Source organism: Diceros bicornis, chromosome X (genome assembly GCF_020826845.1).
Source record: "Diceros bicornis minor isolate mBicDic1 chromosome X, mDicBic1.mat.cur, whole genome shotgun sequence".
Taxonomy (NCBI): Eukaryota; Metazoa; Chordata; class Mammalia; order Perissodactyla; family Rhinocerotidae; genus Diceros; species Diceros bicornis.
In genome coordinates this window covers 110,163,722-110,182,168 of record NC_080781.1, presented here as the reverse complement: position 1 = coordinate 110,182,168, position 18,447 = coordinate 110,163,722, and the positions used below count along the sequence as shown (strand labels likewise).

The window sequence follows — 18,447 nt, the reverse complement described above, 5'->3', positions numbered from 1 at the left end:
TTAAAAATAAATTTTTAAAAAGGGATGCAGTTTTTAAAAAGGAAGCAGATAAGGTGGGTCTAGACTGTTCACTTATAAAGCTTTTCTGAGCTGAGAAAAAAAGATAAAGCAGTGTCCAGAGGGAGGCAAGGAGGTCAGGTCAGGGGTGACTTTTTTTTTTTTTTTTTGGTGAAGAAGATCAGCCCTGAGCTAACATCTGTTGCCGATCCTCCTCTTTTTGCTTAGGAAGATTGGCTCTGAGCTAACATCTGTACCCATCTTCCTCTAATTTGTATGTGAGATGCCACCACAGCATGGCTTGATGAGTGGTGTCGGTCCACACCCGGGATTCGAACCTGCAAACCCTGGGCCACCGAAGCGGAGCACGTGAACTTAACCACTATGCCACCAAGCTGTCCCCCATGGGTGACTTTTTTGAGGATGGGAGAGATGATGAGGGCTTGAACAAGAGTAGAAGCTTCAAGGACAGAGAGGAGAGGGCAGATTGAGAGAAAAAATCCACAAGTCGTAGTAATCAAATTGGTCTGGGGGATCTAGTTCAGTTTATAAAATACTAAATGTCTACTGTGTGCCAGGTACAGTGTGAAGTGCCAGGGATACTAAGAAATGAGGCACAGTCTTTATTTCAGGAGCCGCAGTTTAGGGGAGGGGACAAATCCATATACAAATTCTACATAATGTGGTGAGTACAATAACAGAGGCATGTGGAGGGGGACTATGGGAACAGGAAGAGTAGCAAGTGGCCAAGCTTGGTGGTGGGAGTATAGGGTGGAGGTTGCTGAAAGGGGAGAGGATGTGATCAGGAATGGCTGAGCTAAGTCTTGAAGTCTTATAGGATGAGTACAAGTTAGCCAACTGGCATATAGTGGGTATTCAGTACACATTCGTTAAATGAATGAATGAATGAATGAATGATATATACATTGATGAGAAAAATAAAATAAAGAAAATACCTCTAAGTTTTCATTCTAAACGAAGAGTATCCATTGCACGTATTAACTAGGATGCTGGTGAGGGTAGAAAACAGTCTACAATGTGTTGAGGAGTGAATGAGAAGTAAAAAATAAATAGATAAACGAGAAGATTATTCTTTCAACAAAATCTCCATGTACGCATTAAATATTTATTGAGCACCTATTTTATGCCAGGCGCTGTGGTAGGTGCAGAAGACAAACTTGACTGCTAAGGGAAGAAACGACATAGGGCAGTAGTTTGGGAGAAATGTGTGGTTGAGGAGGATTGGGTTGAGGAAAGTTCTTTTTTTGAGATGGAGGAAGACTTACACACATTTATAGGTTGAGGGGAAGGAGTCAGTAGGAGGTGAGAAGCTGATAGAAGAAGCAAGATTCTCAAAGAGCCTGAAAGGAATGAGATCAAGTGCCCAAGGGGTGATGGGCCTTGAACAGAATGGGGGACCCTTCATCCTCAGAGACTAGAGGGAAACAGAGAAGGGTTGAATCACTTTTAGAGCAGAGGGAGTGAGGCAGGAAGTTGGGATAGTGTGAGCCTGGTGGCCTCAATTTTGTTGGTAAAGTGGGAGGTGAGACAATCTTGTGAGAGTGAAGGGGTCATGAATAAGTTTTGGAGCCTGAGGAAAGTGGTGAAAGTTTCGAATGGTCAATGAAGGCAATGGGAAGGGACGCAATCGAGGCTGATTAAAGGGATTGTCGTGCTGCTCTAAAGGCCCATATGAGGTTGGAGGCCATGAATTTGTAGTGGTGCCAAGACCCATAGTTTTGTGATTGCTTCTAGCCAACTTCAGCAGCAGTGGTGTGTGAGCAGAGAAAGCAGATCTTGACATTTATTCAGCACAGCAGTTTTGCCAGGCAAGTAGGGTGGAAGGCAGGGGTGCAATGGAGATGAGCATATGGATGAAAGAGTAGTTCAGGTAGTCAATTATGGGGTTCAGCCTGGGCCAAGAAGATGAGGCCAGGAAGGGGCTGATATCCTGTGAGACAATAGAGAGGTCAAGGTACCAGAGGACTCTGTGAAGTGAAAGATTGGGTTTAGGAGGATTGGAGGCATAAGAGAGCTGGAAAGATGTGAGGTTGTGGTTGGATAGTGGGGTGTTAGAGTGAAGATGTCTTGGGTGAAGGTGGTCTGGCTAATGGTAAGATGTGTAGGGTGGTTGAAGTAGAGGGAGCTGAAGGTTGTGAGGTTGAGGCAATCAAAGAATCAAGAGGATGAAGGGTGAGGGATTGTCCACAAGCACATTGTAGTCACTCAGAATGGGGAGAAAGATTGTGGGTCATGTGCCACCAGAAGAGGATGGAATAGGTCTCAAATGAAGAAAGGGTTTTACATGGAGGTAGAGGAGTAATGTCTAGAAGTGGCACTGAGGAGCTACGTGAATTCCCACCCCACTGGTGCCAAGGTACACAGGGTGTGGGAGAATGAGAAGCCCACACTGGAGAGAGCTGCCAGGTAATGGTGTCCTCAGGGTTGTGGTGTCCTCAAGGGAGAATTAGGTTTCCATTAGGGTGAAGAGGTAGGCAAGTTCTATGAAGAGGAAGATGATATAGGCCAGCACCTCTCAAACTTTAATGCTGTGTACAAACCACTGAGGCTCTTGATAAAATGCAGATTCTGATCCTGTAGGTGTGGGTTGGAGACTGGAGATTCCGCATTTCTAAGAAGCTCTCAGGTGATGCTAGTGCTGCTCGTCCAAGGACTACACTCTGAGTGGCAAAGATGTAAGCAATTTTATCATGGTTCAGGGGTTTCCAAGGGCGTAGTGGAAATGTTTTTGAAGGAGGAGAGCTACAGGAGGATGAGCCCATGGAGGAGAGACCAGAATAGGGGTGAATGTAGAAGGAAGAAGAGGTGACTGTAAGGATGAGGAGGGAGTAAATTAGCTGTTGTCACTTTGGGTATTGTTCCAGTAGACCTGACCTTGTGGTATCTTGGCTTTAGTGCCTGAGATGGCTGTGTTCAAGTACAGTGTCTGTGATCAGGCCTTGTGGGTTTCCAGCAGGAGAGCCTCTGATGGCCGTGTTTGCACAGAGGACTGGCACATGGGAGAAGAAGGAGACTAGGATGACCTCCAGGTGTCTAGGAAGTGTGATAGGAAGATGGTAATAACTGAGGCCATGGGAGTGAGTGAGGCGTAATGTGCACGGAATGTGTAGAATGACAAGAGAAGATGGTCCAGGATGGAACCTCAGAGACAAGCCAAGAATTTAAGGTAAGGCCAGTGAGAAAAAAGAGTTACAGAGGTAGGAGATAATGGTGGCAGTGAAGCCAGAGGACAGTGTTTCAAGAAGGCACTGGTTAACATTATCAAGAAAGAAGACAACTGAAAAGTGCTCATTGAGAGGTAAAATAATTATTTTTCTATAACATGACTGTTTAGGAAACCCAAGGTAATCAACTGGAAAACAATTCTAATGAATAATACTTCAGTAAGGTGGCCAGTTGCAAAATAAACATGCCAAAGGCCATAGACTTCTTATCAACCCACAATAACCAATTAGAAATCATTATGGGACAGAGGAGCCCATTCACAGTAGAAACCCCTTACTGTACCCTGCCCACAAGACTCTATGTGATCTATCCCCTGCTACTTCGCTTGCTTCATCTCTCTTTTTTTTTTGTGAGGAAGATCAGCCCTGAGCTAACATCCATGCTAATCCTCCTCTTTTTGCTGAGGAAGACCAGCTCTGAGCTAACATCTATTGCCAATCTTCCTCCTTTTTTTTCCCCCAAAGCCCCAGTAGATAGTTGTATGTCATAGTTGCACATCCTTCTAGTTGCTGTATGTGGGACGCGGCCTCAGCATGGCCGGAGAAGCGGTGCGTTGGTGCGCGCCTGGGATCTGAACCCAGGCTGCCAGCAGCAGAGCACGCACACTTAACCGCTAAGCCACGGGGCCCGCCCTGCTGGCTTCATCTCTTATTCTTGTTTTTATTGAGGTGAAATTAACATAACATAAAATTAATTATTTTAAAGTGAACAATTCAGCGGCATTTAATACACTCACAATGTTGTGCAAGCACCACCTCTGTCTAGTTCCAAAACATTCTCATCACCCCAAAAGGAAACACATTAAACAATAACTTCCCATTCCCCTCTCCCTTCAGCCCCTGGTAACCACTATGCTATTTTCTTTTGCTGTGACTTGACTATTCCAGGTACCTCACATAAGTGGAATCACACAATATTTGTCCTTTTGTGTTTGGTTTCACTTAGGGTGTTTTCAAGGTTCATCCACGTGGCAGTATGTATCCGACTTTTCTTCCTTTTAATGGCTGAGTAATATTCCACATTTTGTTTATCCAGTCATCGGTTGATGGACATTTGGGTTGTTGCCACCTTTTGGCAATTGTGAATAGTTCACTGTTCTTCCTTGATTCACTAACTCCCAGCTCCCTTGCCTTCCTCCTAGTTCTCAAACTTGTCAAGCTCATTTCTGCTTCAGGACCATTACATTTATTATTCCTCTGTCTGGAATTCTCTTCTCCCAGGTTCTTCATGACTATCATTCTCATCCTTGCTGCTCAAATGTCACATCCTTCGAGAAGCTTTCCCTGAGCGCTGTAATTAATGTAGCTGAACCCTCAGTCACTTTTTATCCCATTATCCTATTTTATTGTCTTCATAGTACATATCACTCTCTGAAATGAATAAGAAGTAGTATCTAGACCAGGGGTTGTATATGCCTTTGGCCCCCTTAGAAATCTATTGAGGCCTACGGACTCATTCTCAGAATAACATTTTTAAATGCCTAAAATACACCAGTTAGACTAAAAATACAGTTACCGAAATATTTTAAAATTGTGATTTAGTAACCCATGTCCTTCTCTATTAATTCCTAAAATAGTAATGTTTATATGCAGGTCTAATAACTATCATAATTTGGAAGTAGTGATAAGTATAAATGCTATTTTGAGATCTTTGCAACAACTGTAATAGGAAACAAAAATATTGGGGATTTCTGTTGGTTATGAAATCACAGGTACTGCTAAAACTACTGTAGATTGTTACCTCCATTTGTACCTGAAGAAACTTCTAAACTTCAGTTTAAGCTTAGTGAAAAAGATGTGTTTTTTTCCTATCCAAGTTCATGGGTCCTATGAGTTCTATCCATAGATGTGTTGGAGGTCCATGGACCCCAGGTTAAGAACTCCTGCCCGGGAAAGTAAAAGATGAACAGTAGTGACGAGGAGGGGGAGAGTATGCTGGAGCTGGGTTTTGTAGGAGATGGAATAGATCATAGCAAGTCAAGGAGTAATGAGCTGAGAAGAAAGCTGCCCTCTCTACCCCTCCATGGAACTTGGGTGTGAGAGATGTAGAAATTTCCAGTTGAGGATATGAGGGAAACAGTGTCTTTGAGGGAGAATCAGGCATCACTTAGAGGAAGGTGGCATTTTGTGAGGAGGTTACCATGGGGGTACAGGATTTTGTTTACCATAGACTGGAATCCAGTGAACACAACAGAGTGGGGTGGGAGAGATGGCCACTGTGGGAAGATGAGCCATTGGGAGCAGGGGTGGAAGCCTTACCATATTCCAGACACCATGCTGGATACTGAGGACACAGAGATGAATAAGACAGAGATGACTCACCCATTTAGGATTAGTCTACACCAAATCCTGTAGGTTGATTGGCTGGTTTGGTTGTTCTGATGCATGCACCTCTTCAGAGACCCTAAGAGCCAGAGGTAGCAGGAGAAAGATAGGCCCAGGGTATCACTAGAGATTCAGGGGGGAAAAAAGAAGTAAAAATGCACTCTTTTCTTTTCTCCTTTGATTTCTTTGCAGAATAGAAAATAAAGTAAAAAAAAGTTGGGGCTGGCCTGGTGGTGTAGTGGTTGAGTTTGTGCCCTCCACTTTGGCATCCCGGGGTTCGCAGGTTTGGATCCCAGGTGCAGACCTACACATCACTCGTCAAGCCATGCTGTGGCGGTGTCCCACATACAAAATAGAGGAAGATGGGCACAGACGTTAGCTCAGTGACAATCTTCCTCACCAATAAAAAGAGGAAGATTGGCAACAGATGTTAGCTCAGGGCCAATGTTCCTCACCAAAAAAAAAAAAAGTTATGTAATGGAGGAAAAAATGAAGCAGTGCCTTGATTAGATAATTCAAATGAGCCAGTCATCCAAAAATTAATTAGATAAACCTAAGGGATGCATCGCCCTCCCTTACTCCTAATACTTCAGGAACCTTCTAAGGATCTGTGCAACCAAGAGATTATTTAACACTATTACCCTTCAGAACAATGTTTGGCTCAGAGGGATCAAGGAAGGACTATATTTTTAGATTTTTCTCTGGGGCTCCAGAGATACCTGGCACCTGGATCTCTCCTCTGTGTGTAGCTCTCAGAATCTAGGATTCTGTGATTCTTTTTTATAAAGCTAGTCTCCCTTCTCTACTAGGGGGATCCTTCAAAAAGGGTCAGGTTGGGGGCTGCTGCAGGTGGGAGGCATTGGCTGGGCCCCGCTCCTCGTTTGATTGTGTTCCCTTCTGGTGGTGGTATCTGCAAACTCACTGCCCCTGGGCTGGATAATAAACCTCTTCTAGCTTGAAGGGAGGAAGCCCCAGATGGAGAGGCAGCAAACAGACAGGGAGATGAGAACAGAGGCAGGACTGAAGCTAAACTGACCTAGTTAGAGCAGAAAGAAGCTGCAGGGGTGGCAAGAATGGCCCGGAAGAAGTTTCCCAGGACAGGGAGGAGCAGAGGACTGACTCTTGTTTAAGACGCCCTGGCAAGACTTGGGGCTGCAAAGGGGAGCTGTGCCTGGAGACTCAGTGAACTGGGCTGTGTGTGTACATGTCTGGAGGGTGTGGGGGGAGTATTTTTTTATCAAATTTTGCCTGAATACTTAGATTTTAAAGTTACAATCTTGGAGGACATGAGAATGAGAAAAATATCTGGACCTTAGAGGAACCAACTGGGGAGCACCACTGAACCCAGCAAGACTGAGCAGAACCCAGAGTGTTCTGACGAGATTCCCCAGCGGTGGGTCAAGGAGAGATCTTGGCTACTACTGGGTTCCCAGCTCCCATAATAGGCACTGGAGGGAGACACAGGAAGCAAAGACATGGGCCCAGCCTGGAGGATAATCAGCCCATCCACAGGTGTTGCCAGTGGGCTCCACACTGCATTGGGACCCTATGGGGGATAAAGAAGTGCCCTTCATGGTCCCTGCCCTGCAGAAGGATGCAGTCTATTTGAGGGAACATTAATCCTTGTGAAGCAACAGTAAGCGATCCAATAGCATAACTATTTTTTATGCTCCTGGGGCACAGAAGAGATTTCTGGCATAATTGGAGAAGGCTATATGGAGGAGGTGGGCATTCCACTGGGCTCTGAGGTCTGGGAAGGCAGGATTGGGATGAGAAGAGAGAAATGGACATTCCAGAGTGAAGGCGCACTGATGGGCATACGTTTGGCTCATGTGGGGACCAATGAGCGGAGACCTGAGGACCATGAGGTGGCCAGCCTGATGAGATTGGAGGCCCACTGATGGGAGATGGAGAAATCCAGCTGGATGGGGGAGAGTCAGATTACTGAGGGCATTTTAAACTTCGGAAAGGGACTGTATCAAAACCCCAGTTTTTGAAGCAGTCTGGCCCTTTCCCTACTCTCCCCTTTAGCTACAAGCCCATTGTGGAATTCATTGATGCCCAGTTCGAGGCCTACCTGCAGGAGGAGCTGAAGATCCGCAGGGTCCTGCACACCTACCATGACTCCCGCATCCACGCCTGTTTGTATTTCATCGCCCCCACGGGTCATTCCCTGAAGTCTCTGGACCTAGTGACGATGAAGAAGCTAGACAGTAAGGTACAGAGGCGAGGCGAGGGCGAGTGGGAGGCGGGCAGGCTGCTCTCACTCTTTCTGGTCTCGTGTTCAAAGCAGATGTCAGGTTCCAGGAGAGGTTTCGTGGTATCCTCATCCTCTCCTTCATTCACTGTCGCTCCATGAAGATGTTGTTATTGATCTAGCACCTGCGTCAAATGCTTTGTTTTTCCAGCACTGGGCAGGGTTTTGCCCTGAGCTGTCTTTCTGCCCCGATCTCTCTTGGGAATAAGGGTGGATGCCAGCAAGATGGCGCCCAGGTCTAGGCACTCAGGTCCTGGCAAGAGAAAGGTGTCTTTTATTTGTTCCAGTATTGACTGGCCTGTACTAGAGTCAAACACATAAACTTGACTTTGAAAGTTCTTATTCTTATTATCAATAATAATTTTTATAATAGTAGCTAACATTTATTAAACTCTCATTATATGCCACCACTGTGCTAAGCACTTCATGGAGTATCTCATTGAATCCTCACAGCAACCCTGTAAGGCAAACACTGTCATTATCTCCCACTTTACAGATCAGAAAACTGAGGCTCTGAGAGGTTAAGTGACTTGCCCATTGTCATGTGGCTAGCTACTGGCAGAGGCTAGATTCGAGCTCAGATCTGTGGCACCATGTTGTATTGTTTCCATACCTGAGAAAGATGCCTGTGGGAATCAGGCATGTCCTGCTTTAAGAGAAACTGAAAAATGCAAGTCCAGATATAAATTAGACAATGATTCTTCACGTTAAAGGATTATTTGCTGTACCAAAGAATAGGCCACAGAATTCTTTAAAAAGCCCAATTACTAGTACATTTTTTCCCTAACATTACATATGTGCCTGGCACTGTGATGAATACTTTCTATGCATTATTTTATTTCATCCTTCCAATAATCCAGTGTGGTGGACACTATCATTATTCCCATTTTACACATGAGGAAACTGAGGTACAGTCAAGTAGCTAGCTCAAGGTCAGGCAACTTGTCATGGATCTGGGATTTGGACTGAACTCTCTGTGACTCCAAGGTAGTTTATTTTACAAAAATCTAATTTATATGCAGTTATTTAGCAGCACATCCACTGTAAACACTGAATTTCAGCTATAGTCAAAGTAGAAGCAGGTTTTCATTTTTCACAGCCCATGAGTGATGGGCTATTCTGGAAATGTCACCGTGCCCTGCGTGCCCTGTATAGGACAACAGGGAGCCATGCGGCTGGCAGCCTGGTGGGTGGGCTGAGTGGAGCAAGGAGCCTTGGGCATATGTTTTTAGCGTGCCGATGGGGACGTGGTGAAAAGTGACAAGGAGAATGGCCTCTGCCTGCTGTTCCACCTTGGCAAGGGCTTTGACCTCCACCTCCCAAAGACTTCAACAGAGGTGCCTCCAAGGTCCAGGCTTGATCTTTCTTTGACCTAGCGCCTAAAGCTGAGACGTCTGCCTTTAGAGGCACTCTTAAGGCAAAGTGTGAAGGAGGCAGAATCTGTCTTCCAAGTCTGGAGCTCCTCTCAGGGCCCGAGCACCATCCTCGCCGCCCCTTGGAGTCTGCTGGCAGGAACGACTGTTCTCCGGGTGAACCTGAGCTTGGGTGTGCTCTGTCTCACTAAGGCCTGTGCCTTTCAAGTTTCTTTACCTTCCGGCAGTAAAAGCTTTGTCCCTTCTTGGAGGAATTTCAAGGATCAGGGTTCAGGTGGGTTGAACTTTGGGGTGGCCTTAGGCCTTTCTCCTGCTGTCTGAAATTGGGCATTCATGCCTGCTTTCTTTACGCAGAAATTAATCATGAGACTCAGGCAGTATAACTCTTTTTGCATAAGTCTCAGATCAAACTGGTAACTGAGAGGGTCTTATGCACCTAACTGGGTTGGTTCATCAGTGTTTGCTGCCAGAAAGGGGGCCAGGTATGCGTCTTCACTGAGCTCTGCCCTGTCTCCCCTCCCTGCCATCGCCCATGTGGGTCCTTGTCACACTGGCTGGGGCTAGCCGCCACTGGGGGGGTTTGGACTGTGTACTGTTAGCAAGGAATGGCTGCCTCTCCCCTTGTCAAGCACAGATTCCCAACTGTCATCTTTCTGCTTTGAATCACCCAAGCAATGACCTTGATATTAACATATCACACAACTCATCAATTTGGATTTGAGCTGGTAGACAGCTCATGATTAAGACTATGGATTTAGGAATAAGGCTAAACTTGGATCCAATTCTGCTACTGACCTGCTCTGTGGCCTTGGACAAGTTACTTAACCTCTCTATGCCCCAATTTCTCATTGGTAAAATAGTGGTAATAATACCTTCTGGGAGGGTTGTTGTCAGGATTAATTGTGTTAATCCATGTAAAGCACCTTAGTTCAGTGCCAAGCACATAGTAAGCACTCATTGTTGTTTATTATATTGTTACTTAGTCACAGAGGTGGCCAGTCCTAGACCACTGGGTCGAGCTGCTCCCTCTGGCAGCTGGGGGAAGTCCTAGCTCGTGCTGCTGTCGGTTGCAGATTACCAATAATGATCCCACTTTGCTCTTTCCCTCCCCTAGGTGAACATCATCCCCATTATTGCCAAATCCGATGCCATTTCTAAGAGTGAGCTAACAAAGTTTAAAATCAAAATCACCAGCGAGCTTGTCAGCAACGGGGTCCAGATTTACCAATTCCCTACAGATGATGAGTCGGTGGCAGAGATCAATGGAACCATGAATGTGAGTGGGAGCACAGGGGTTCAACTTTCTGACAATTTGCTCTTTATTATAATTATATGACAAAATAGCAGTCAAACATCACCATCCGTCTTAGCATAGTCAACTCTTGATTATCTGAGTCTCATCTATTTGTGAGAAAGAATCCAGAACCAAAACAGCCCCTCTCTCTTAGCAGTGGCTGCTCCGAAGCCTCAGAGATGCAGAGATGAGTAGCCAGAGACTGAGGGAAGGAAAGGCTGACTCCAGGAAGAGTCTGGAGGAGAGGATTCAGATCTCTCCTTCCACCCTTCTCTTTGATGTTGCTCTCGTCTAGGCCAGGCAGCCCTGTGGGACTGCTGGAAAGGCAAACAGTCTGTCTCTGACCAAAACAGTCCTGTGACAATTGCAGAGAAAAAGTTGGCTGACTTTGGAGCCTCAAGGATAATCTGTACTCCGATAATCAAGCCCTCTGCCCCTTGGAGGAGAAATGACATATAGCCTCCAATTTTTCTGGTGACTAGAGAAATGTTATTTTTACGTTTAAGGTTATACTTTGCTCTATTAAGTGTGAATGAATCAAAAAAACCAAAAAACCAACTTGCCGTCTTTCCTCTCCTCCCCCACATCCCCCTACTAGAGAAATGAGTAATGGAGAAGGCAGACAGTCAAACAACTCCTCATGCTTCTTTACAACGTGTTGATGCTGTTGCTGTGAAATCTTCAATGTTGTGATTTCAAGGAGACAGCTAATAGCTTTCAGAAAGCCTCTGCTTTGGGAACAGATTTCTTTTTTTTCTATTGAGAGACATCAGTTTTTCCTAATGACATAATGCCTGGGTATAGCCAAATTCAGGAAAGTCTTGTAATAAAAGCCATTTTTAGAAACCTTTCCTGTTGCCGCTGCCCCCTAAGTTATCATTATAGCATCAGCTGCCACCTCCTATGAATTGGCCAACAAATTAGCATAGCGGGGCAGCAGGTATCGTCTCGCCTGACATCCTGCCCATCAGTACACCCGAGATATGTTTGTTATTAGAAGTCCCTCATCATCTTTGACAAATCTGGCCCAAGAGTAAGGCTATGTGGATTGTGGTAGGTGGAGTTATATCCTCTGACTCGTTGTAAGCATGAAAAAAAAGATTAGTGCTTATCCTCTCCAGCAGTCAGGGCGTTTTGATGGAAACCAGGCTTAGTCATGATGAGAAAACCTGAAAGGGTGCCTAGCCTGCAGAAAAACGGGAGCCGAGAGAGGAGCATTGTCTGGCCTCACTGGCACTGGTGTCTGGAAGCGCCTAGTCACCTCAGAACATCGGGCCCCATAGATACCTTCCCAACTCGATTCCCAAGTCACCAGGCAGCTTTCAGGCCTATGGTTTGCTTTGCTAAGAGTAAATATGGGCTTAGAGTTCTCAGCAATCCCAGGGTGTCACACAAAACTACATCCCACTACCTTGTGGATCAGGAGTGACAATCATCCTGGCCTCCTGCTCGAGCCTAGGACAGGCTCAGCCTCGAGGTTGGAAACTTCCCGTGCTATGAAGCAGCAGTTCTGAACCACGCGATTTTGGCTGTGAAGGGGTTCTGGGTCCTTTCTTACAAGAGTCCAAAGTTTGCCAGTGTTTCACTTTGAAAAACTAAATTTGAGTGGATTCGGGGTTATACCTATAAAACATCACTCGGTACTCATTCCCTGGCATTCCATCATGCGTTTTTTTTTTTTTTTTTTTGTGAGGAGATCAGCCCTGAGCTAACATCTGCCAATCCTCCTCTTTTTTTTGCTGAGGAAGACTGGCCCTGGGCTAACATCTGTGCCCATCTTCCTCCATTTTATATGGGATGCCGCCACAGCATGGCTTGCCAAGCAGTGCGTCGGTGCGTGCCCGGGATCGGAACCGGCGAACCCTGGGCCGCCGCAGTGGAGCGCGCGCACTTAACCACTTGCGCCACCGGGCTGGCCCCCATCATGCGTTTTTGAGTGGGAAAGAGGGAGGTGGCCTCACAGCTGTTGTGCCTGGAATTGGGCATGCCAAGGGGAGGGAGGCATGCATGTGAATGCTATGTGATATGTATTGTGATGGGGGAAAAAGTGGGGAGTCGCTGCTATAAAATATACACACAGGATAGCTTTGCCTGCCTGCCACCGGGGCAACTGTGTCGAAAGTCCCCAGGGTCTTCGCACAAGCCGTGGTATACGAAGCTGCATCATCAGAGACCCAGGCTTGGGTGGTAGGAGGAATGGGTGCTGGCCTTTCAATTCTGGATTTGACTCCAGCCCCACAGCCTCAGCCACCCCAGCCGATTATCATGGGAACTGGATTGGAAGAAGTGGAAGAAGCCTCTTGCCTAAATGGAGAACACTGTACAGCCCTCCTGCTGCTCCCCACTAGGGATTTTCATGGTAGAAGATGATAGTATGAGGTTTCAGCCTCCCCCTTGGCTTATGGGTGGCTCTGAGAAACCTTATTTCAGATTGAGGGGGCAAGAGAAGGGAGGGAGAGGTCTTGTTGCATGCTCCCTCCAACCCATGCTCTGATAGCTCTCAGGGTTGTAGACTTTAATACTAAAAATTGCTCTGCTGTTCAAATTGAATGTTGGTCTTTGAATGGCTCAAACCATGGTCAGGGACTAGGGAATAGACCCAGTTACTTGACTCGGCTCACTTGGTTGGCCATCTTCGATGTCTTAAGTTTGGCTCCCACAAAGGCACTTGGGCCCAGTGACAGCACATGGTGACCAGTAGGGTCACAGGGAGACCCACAGGCACAGGCCCATCCCTTCTCCTGAGGTAGCAGTGCCATTTCCATTATTTGCACATGCTTTTGTGGGAATCACCAAGGGTGGACTTGAGAGAGGATCAGGCAATTCTCTTGCCCAGTCTCCAGTAGGAGCCTGAAATGTGAGGAAGCCACGCCCAATCGAGATACTGTCAGACGAGGAATAAAGGGTCCTGACAGCCTCTATGTCACTGGGCTGAGGGGAACAGTTATCTAACCTCCCTAGTACAATGGATGTAGTGGAACCAGAACAGAATCATTCATGACAATTGGATTATCAAACACTTTAAAATGTACCAAGAGGAATTTAAGGTACACACTAGACTGTCAAGGTAGTGAATCTGGGAACAGACTCCCAAGAGGAAGCTTGAGACGATCTCTTGGAGTTTTCTGAGACTGGGACACCTGGCATCCACGAGCACCTCATCAGAGCTCTCCTGGGTGGAAAGTTCCACAGAATCCCCTTGGGAACCTGTCCATGTGTCAGCAGCAGCAGCACTGTCTTACATCCATCACAGTCTCCTCCCTGGGCCACATATACAAAGTGTTACCCCTGGGAGTGTGGTTGGTTGGAGGGTTTACCTTCTCCCTGCTCTGCTCAACTCCATTCTGGTTGTCATAGCCATCAGTCTCTCAAGAGCAGCAGGAAGAGGGCCAGAGCCTGGCCCCATGATTTCCTGCCCTTCATGGTTGGCTTACTTCCAGCAGACGCCATTTTCCCAGGAGGCAGAGCGCAGGCTGCCCTGGGGGTCTGGCAGCTACAGCGCTGCGTCCTCACTGCTCCCTGGGAAGATTTGGGCATGGAGTTAGAGACCTGGGCGACTCGTTCAACCTTTCTGTATGTCAATTTCCCCAAATCACGAATGGGGTTTATAATAACCGCCCTGTAAGGCTGTTGTGAGAATCAAATGAAACCCACCTGGGAGCACTGGGAAATGTTAGCCTTGCATATACTTATCAGAACAGACTTTGATGCCGCTTGCAAAGGAGTGTGCCGTGGGAGATCGCGGGAGCCCTCTGAAGCTGGCTTGGTGGGCCTGTGTGTTTTAGAGCAGGGAGGGATAAAATGACAGCAGTTTAAGGAAGAGGGGAAGCAAGTGATCCTGTCATTCTAACTAACACTGTCTTTTGGAGATAAAAATAACAGACCCACGGGAATACTGATATTTTTTATGCCTTTATTCTCTTCTTGGGTTTTTTCCTCCTTTCCTCTTGAGTCCAGAGAAGTACTTCCCACTTCACACGCCCTCCTCCTCCATCACTTTCAGCTGAGAGCCCAAGATGCGCGAGAAGGATATCACACGCTTTCTCTTTCTCACCTCCTCCCTCGGTCTAGCCCTCTGTCGTCGCTGCCCCTTGGCTCTTTCGTGTCATGGGGCCAAACTTTGGGATCTCTGTAGGAGGGGCAGCATCTTCCCAGAAAGTGTTTGGGGGTGGATTTGAGGCTCCCAACATGTCTTGAGTTCCTGAGTGGGAATGAATTGTGCCCAGATGACCTCCCTACAAAGCTGGCTAGCAGAGGTCAGAGATGCTCCAGCCCTTAGGCAGGATTCTCAGGACTTCAGTGCCCCACTAATGTCCCATGTAGCGCATGCCCAATGACCCTCTTGATCGTTCTCCCAATAGGACCGATAAAACATTTCCCACCTCCACCCCTCGCCCCCTTCCATATCCATAATCTGCTCTTTCTCTCTTTCCTATGTCGCTATTTCAGGGATAGTCAGCGGAGTGGGAAGGAGTGGAGGGAATACGTGAGATGATACTTGGAGAGCGGCTGAGAGAGGGGGAAGAGAGAGCCACTTCAGCTGGATGGCCAAGCGCCTCGGGGGCTTAGCAGACTTCCTGGAGCTGAGCTCCTGATTAAGTCTTGTGTCTTTCCACTCTGAAGAACATTCTTGGGGTGCAGAGCTGGAAGGGAATGGAGAGGAAGGACTGGCTATGAGATCAGTGTGCAGATTAAACAAACAAAAAGCATTTGCAGTGGGTCTCCCAGACTTGAACTGCCTCCTATAATCTGGCCTTGCACAACCAGTTCACTCCAGGGTGTAGAGTGCTCACCTCATCTGCTGCTCAAACCTCCTAAATGGGAGTGGCAGGCCAGCAGGGGTGGGCTTTGAAGTCAGAGAGACCTGGATTCTACCCCTAGCTATGCCCCCTTATTACTGTGTGCCTGCTGGCAAGTCACTTGGTCCTTCTGGACCTCAGTGTCCTCTTCTATAAAATGGGGATGATGAGAATATCTACCTCATAGCATTGCTGTAAAGATTCAATGAGATGATGCAATGTCGAGCACCTGGTACATAGTACATAGAGCTGAACAAGCTGCTGCTGCTAATACCAGTTCTCCGGTTTCCAATACTGTTAGTACGATTGCTGCTACCTACTCTGTGAAGCCTGCTTTGACTTCCCACGAAGGTAGCTACTCCCTCCTCTGTGTTCCTCCAGCTCTCGAGTCTGTTCATAGCCTCGACCTTACTGTATTATTGTTGTGGGCACGTCTTTCCTCTACCAGACTATGCACTCTCCACGGGCAGGCTCTGAGCTTCTTCAGCGTTGTATTCGTCTTTTTTTGTGTGTGTGAGGAAGATCAGCTCTGAGCTAACATCCATGCTAATCCTCCTCTTTTTGCTGAGGAAGACCGGCTCTGAGCTAACATCTACTGCCAATCCTCCTCCTTTTTTCTCCCCAAAGCCCCAGTAGGTAGTTGTATGTCATAGTTGCACATCCTTCTAGCTGCTGTATGTGGGACGTGGCCTCAGCATGGCTGGAGAAGCGGTGCGTTGGTGCGCACCCAGGATCCGAACCCGGGCTGCCAGTAGCGGAGCGCGTGCACTTAACCACTAAGCCGTGGGGCCGGCCCCACGTTGTATTCTTCTTAATGCCTAGCACAGAGTGGGAGCTCGGTAAATACCTACAGAATGAATGAATGAACAAATGGGTCAAAACATCTGCAATCAAGGCCTGTTTCTCCAAGCAGGCCAGTGGACTTTTTACTTGTCTGTGTAAAGCCACCCCCAGGATCACCTGGTTTGTCAACAATATTTCTTCAGTGGTTCCATTTGGCCAGTGGTCATCCAGCACTTATCACCTGGCCAGCTCCCTGCAGAACGGGGCACTGTGAGTGTTTCCCAGGCCCCGCATTACCAACCAGGGGCAGCTGCTGATTCTCTGACCCACAAAGCCTCCCTTGGCAGGCCTTGCTCCTCATCTTCCCTGCAAGCACCAGGCTCACACCTCCGTTTGCACTTTGCCTTTCTTTCCTCTACTATTCCCATGGCCCTGCCACTGCCATTCAAGGAGTATTTATTAAGCACCTACTATATACAGGACACCGGACCATGCGTTTGAGCCCTTGGCCATATCCTGCCTTTTATGGTTTCAGGTATGTAATTCAGCCTTTCTCCACAAGACTAAGCTCCTAGAGGGTGAGGGAGTGTGTCTTCTGCTTCTTTTGTCTCCTTTACAGCACCTAAAATAGAACCCAGCACAGTAATGGGCATGTGGGTCAGTACTTGTGGACTTGACTTCTGGGCTCGAGAGTTCAGTGTGAGCTCTCTCTCCAGGGAAGGATGAGAACAAGGAGCGTACAGCTCAGTCAGCAGTGTGGTTTTAGCATGTACCCATCCTTGGGGCTCTCATACTCTGGGGCGGGGGAGGGCCAGTGATCCCAGCCTGCTCGGTTCTCCTTAGCCTCTCTATCCACATGTAGCACCCCCCATCCCACTCACCCACCTTCCAAAGGCTCCTCCCTCATCAACTGTGACTACTGAATAGCTGGCTAACCTGTGGATCTGCTTCTTATTCTGCTGAGTTTCTGCTTAGTCTGTTCCCTATGCATTCAGCCATGGCATTGTTACCTTCTATTGTGAATTTCTGAACAGCAGAAGCATGGACCAGGCGTCCTATCCCCACACAGCTCAGGAGCATAAGAAATGCCTCTTTCTTTTTTCCTCCTCAAAGCCCTAGTGCATGGTTGTATATCCTAGTTGTAAGTCATTCTAGTTCTTCTAAGTGAGCCACTGCCACAGCATGACAACTGACAGATGGGTGGTGTCATTCCACGACCAGGAACCGAACCCGGGCCGCTGAAGTGGTAAGCACCGATCTTTAACCACTAGGCCATCAGGGCTGGCTCAAGAAATGCCTCTTGGTGATGACGATAGTGAGGGACACTGTGGTGTGAGGGACCGAGGCCCCAGAGCTGAGCAGCAGTTGTATCATGGGACGCTCAGTGCCTTTCCCTGGAGTTCTGAGCTTTTGTTTGCCTTTGGTTTCAGGCCCACCTGCCGTTTGCTGTCATTGGCAGCACAGAAGAACTGAAGATAGGCAACAAGATGATGAAGGCACGACAGTATCCTTGGGGCACGGTGCAGGGTGAGTGAATCTCCAGGAGACAGGGAGAAGGGAGCCCCTTCTGCTCGTCTCTTTGCTTGGCTCCAGCCACTGTGTGACCAGTCCCTAACTTGTGCCCAGTCTACTCATTTGGCTTGGGCCTTGAACAGCCATAGGCATCGCCAGCAGGCAGACTCTGGCTCCATCCTGGATTCTCTGCCATGAGCAGGCTCTTTGTCTCTAATGGAGAAAGCATTCCCAAAACAAAGCAAATGCACCCAGAGCAAGGTAGGAAGGAGTGTGCAAGAAAGCACGTGTACTTGCCCAAGTGCACCAGGAGACATACAAGAATGTTCACAGCAGTGTCGTTCATGGTAGCAAATAAGTAGAAACAACCCAGATATCCATTAAAAACAGATTGGATGAATTGCATAATGTCCATATAGTGGAATATTATGCAGTAGTGAAAATGAGTAGACTATAGTTACACCTCCATGAATGCATCTCAGAAACATAATGTTGGGCTAAATAAGTCATAGAAGAATGTATGCTGTATGATTCCATTTATATGAATCCCAAAAGTAGACAAAATTAAACAAGATATATATTTTTAAAAATTCATACCTAAGTGGTAAAACTATAAAGAAAAACAAAGGAGTGATAAACCCAAAAGTCAGGATAGTAGTGAAGTATCATTGCAGGGAAGGAGGGGCATGAGATCAGGAAGGGACACAAAGGGACTTCTAAGGTATGGTAGTGTTTCACCTGGGTTGTGGATACATTGGTATTCTTTTTTTTTTTAGTTCTTCAACTTGCGCATATACATTTCATGCACTCTTTTGTATGTATGATTATTTTGCAATTTAAAAGCGTATTTAAAGATGTATAT

General features: G+C 47.0%; 1 protein-coding gene across 9 annotated transcripts in view; it reads left to right on the top strand.

The window, feature by feature from the left end:
• SEPTIN6 (septin 6) overlaps positions 1 to 18,447 on the top strand; it is a 64,269-nt gene that overhangs the window by 26,633 nt on the left and 19,189 nt on the right. For all 9 annotated transcript variants that reach the window (XM_058536603.1, XM_058536601.1, XM_058536599.1 and 6 more), the window contains 3 exons: positions 7,599 to 7,785; positions 10,312 to 10,473; positions 17,504 to 17,600. In XM_058536603.1, coding sequence (XP_058392586.1) covers positions 7,599 to 7,785; positions 10,312 to 10,473; positions 17,504 to 17,600 — 446 coding nt within the window. The remainder of the gene's footprint in view (positions 1 to 7,598; positions 7,786 to 10,311; positions 10,474 to 17,503; positions 17,601 to 18,447) is intronic.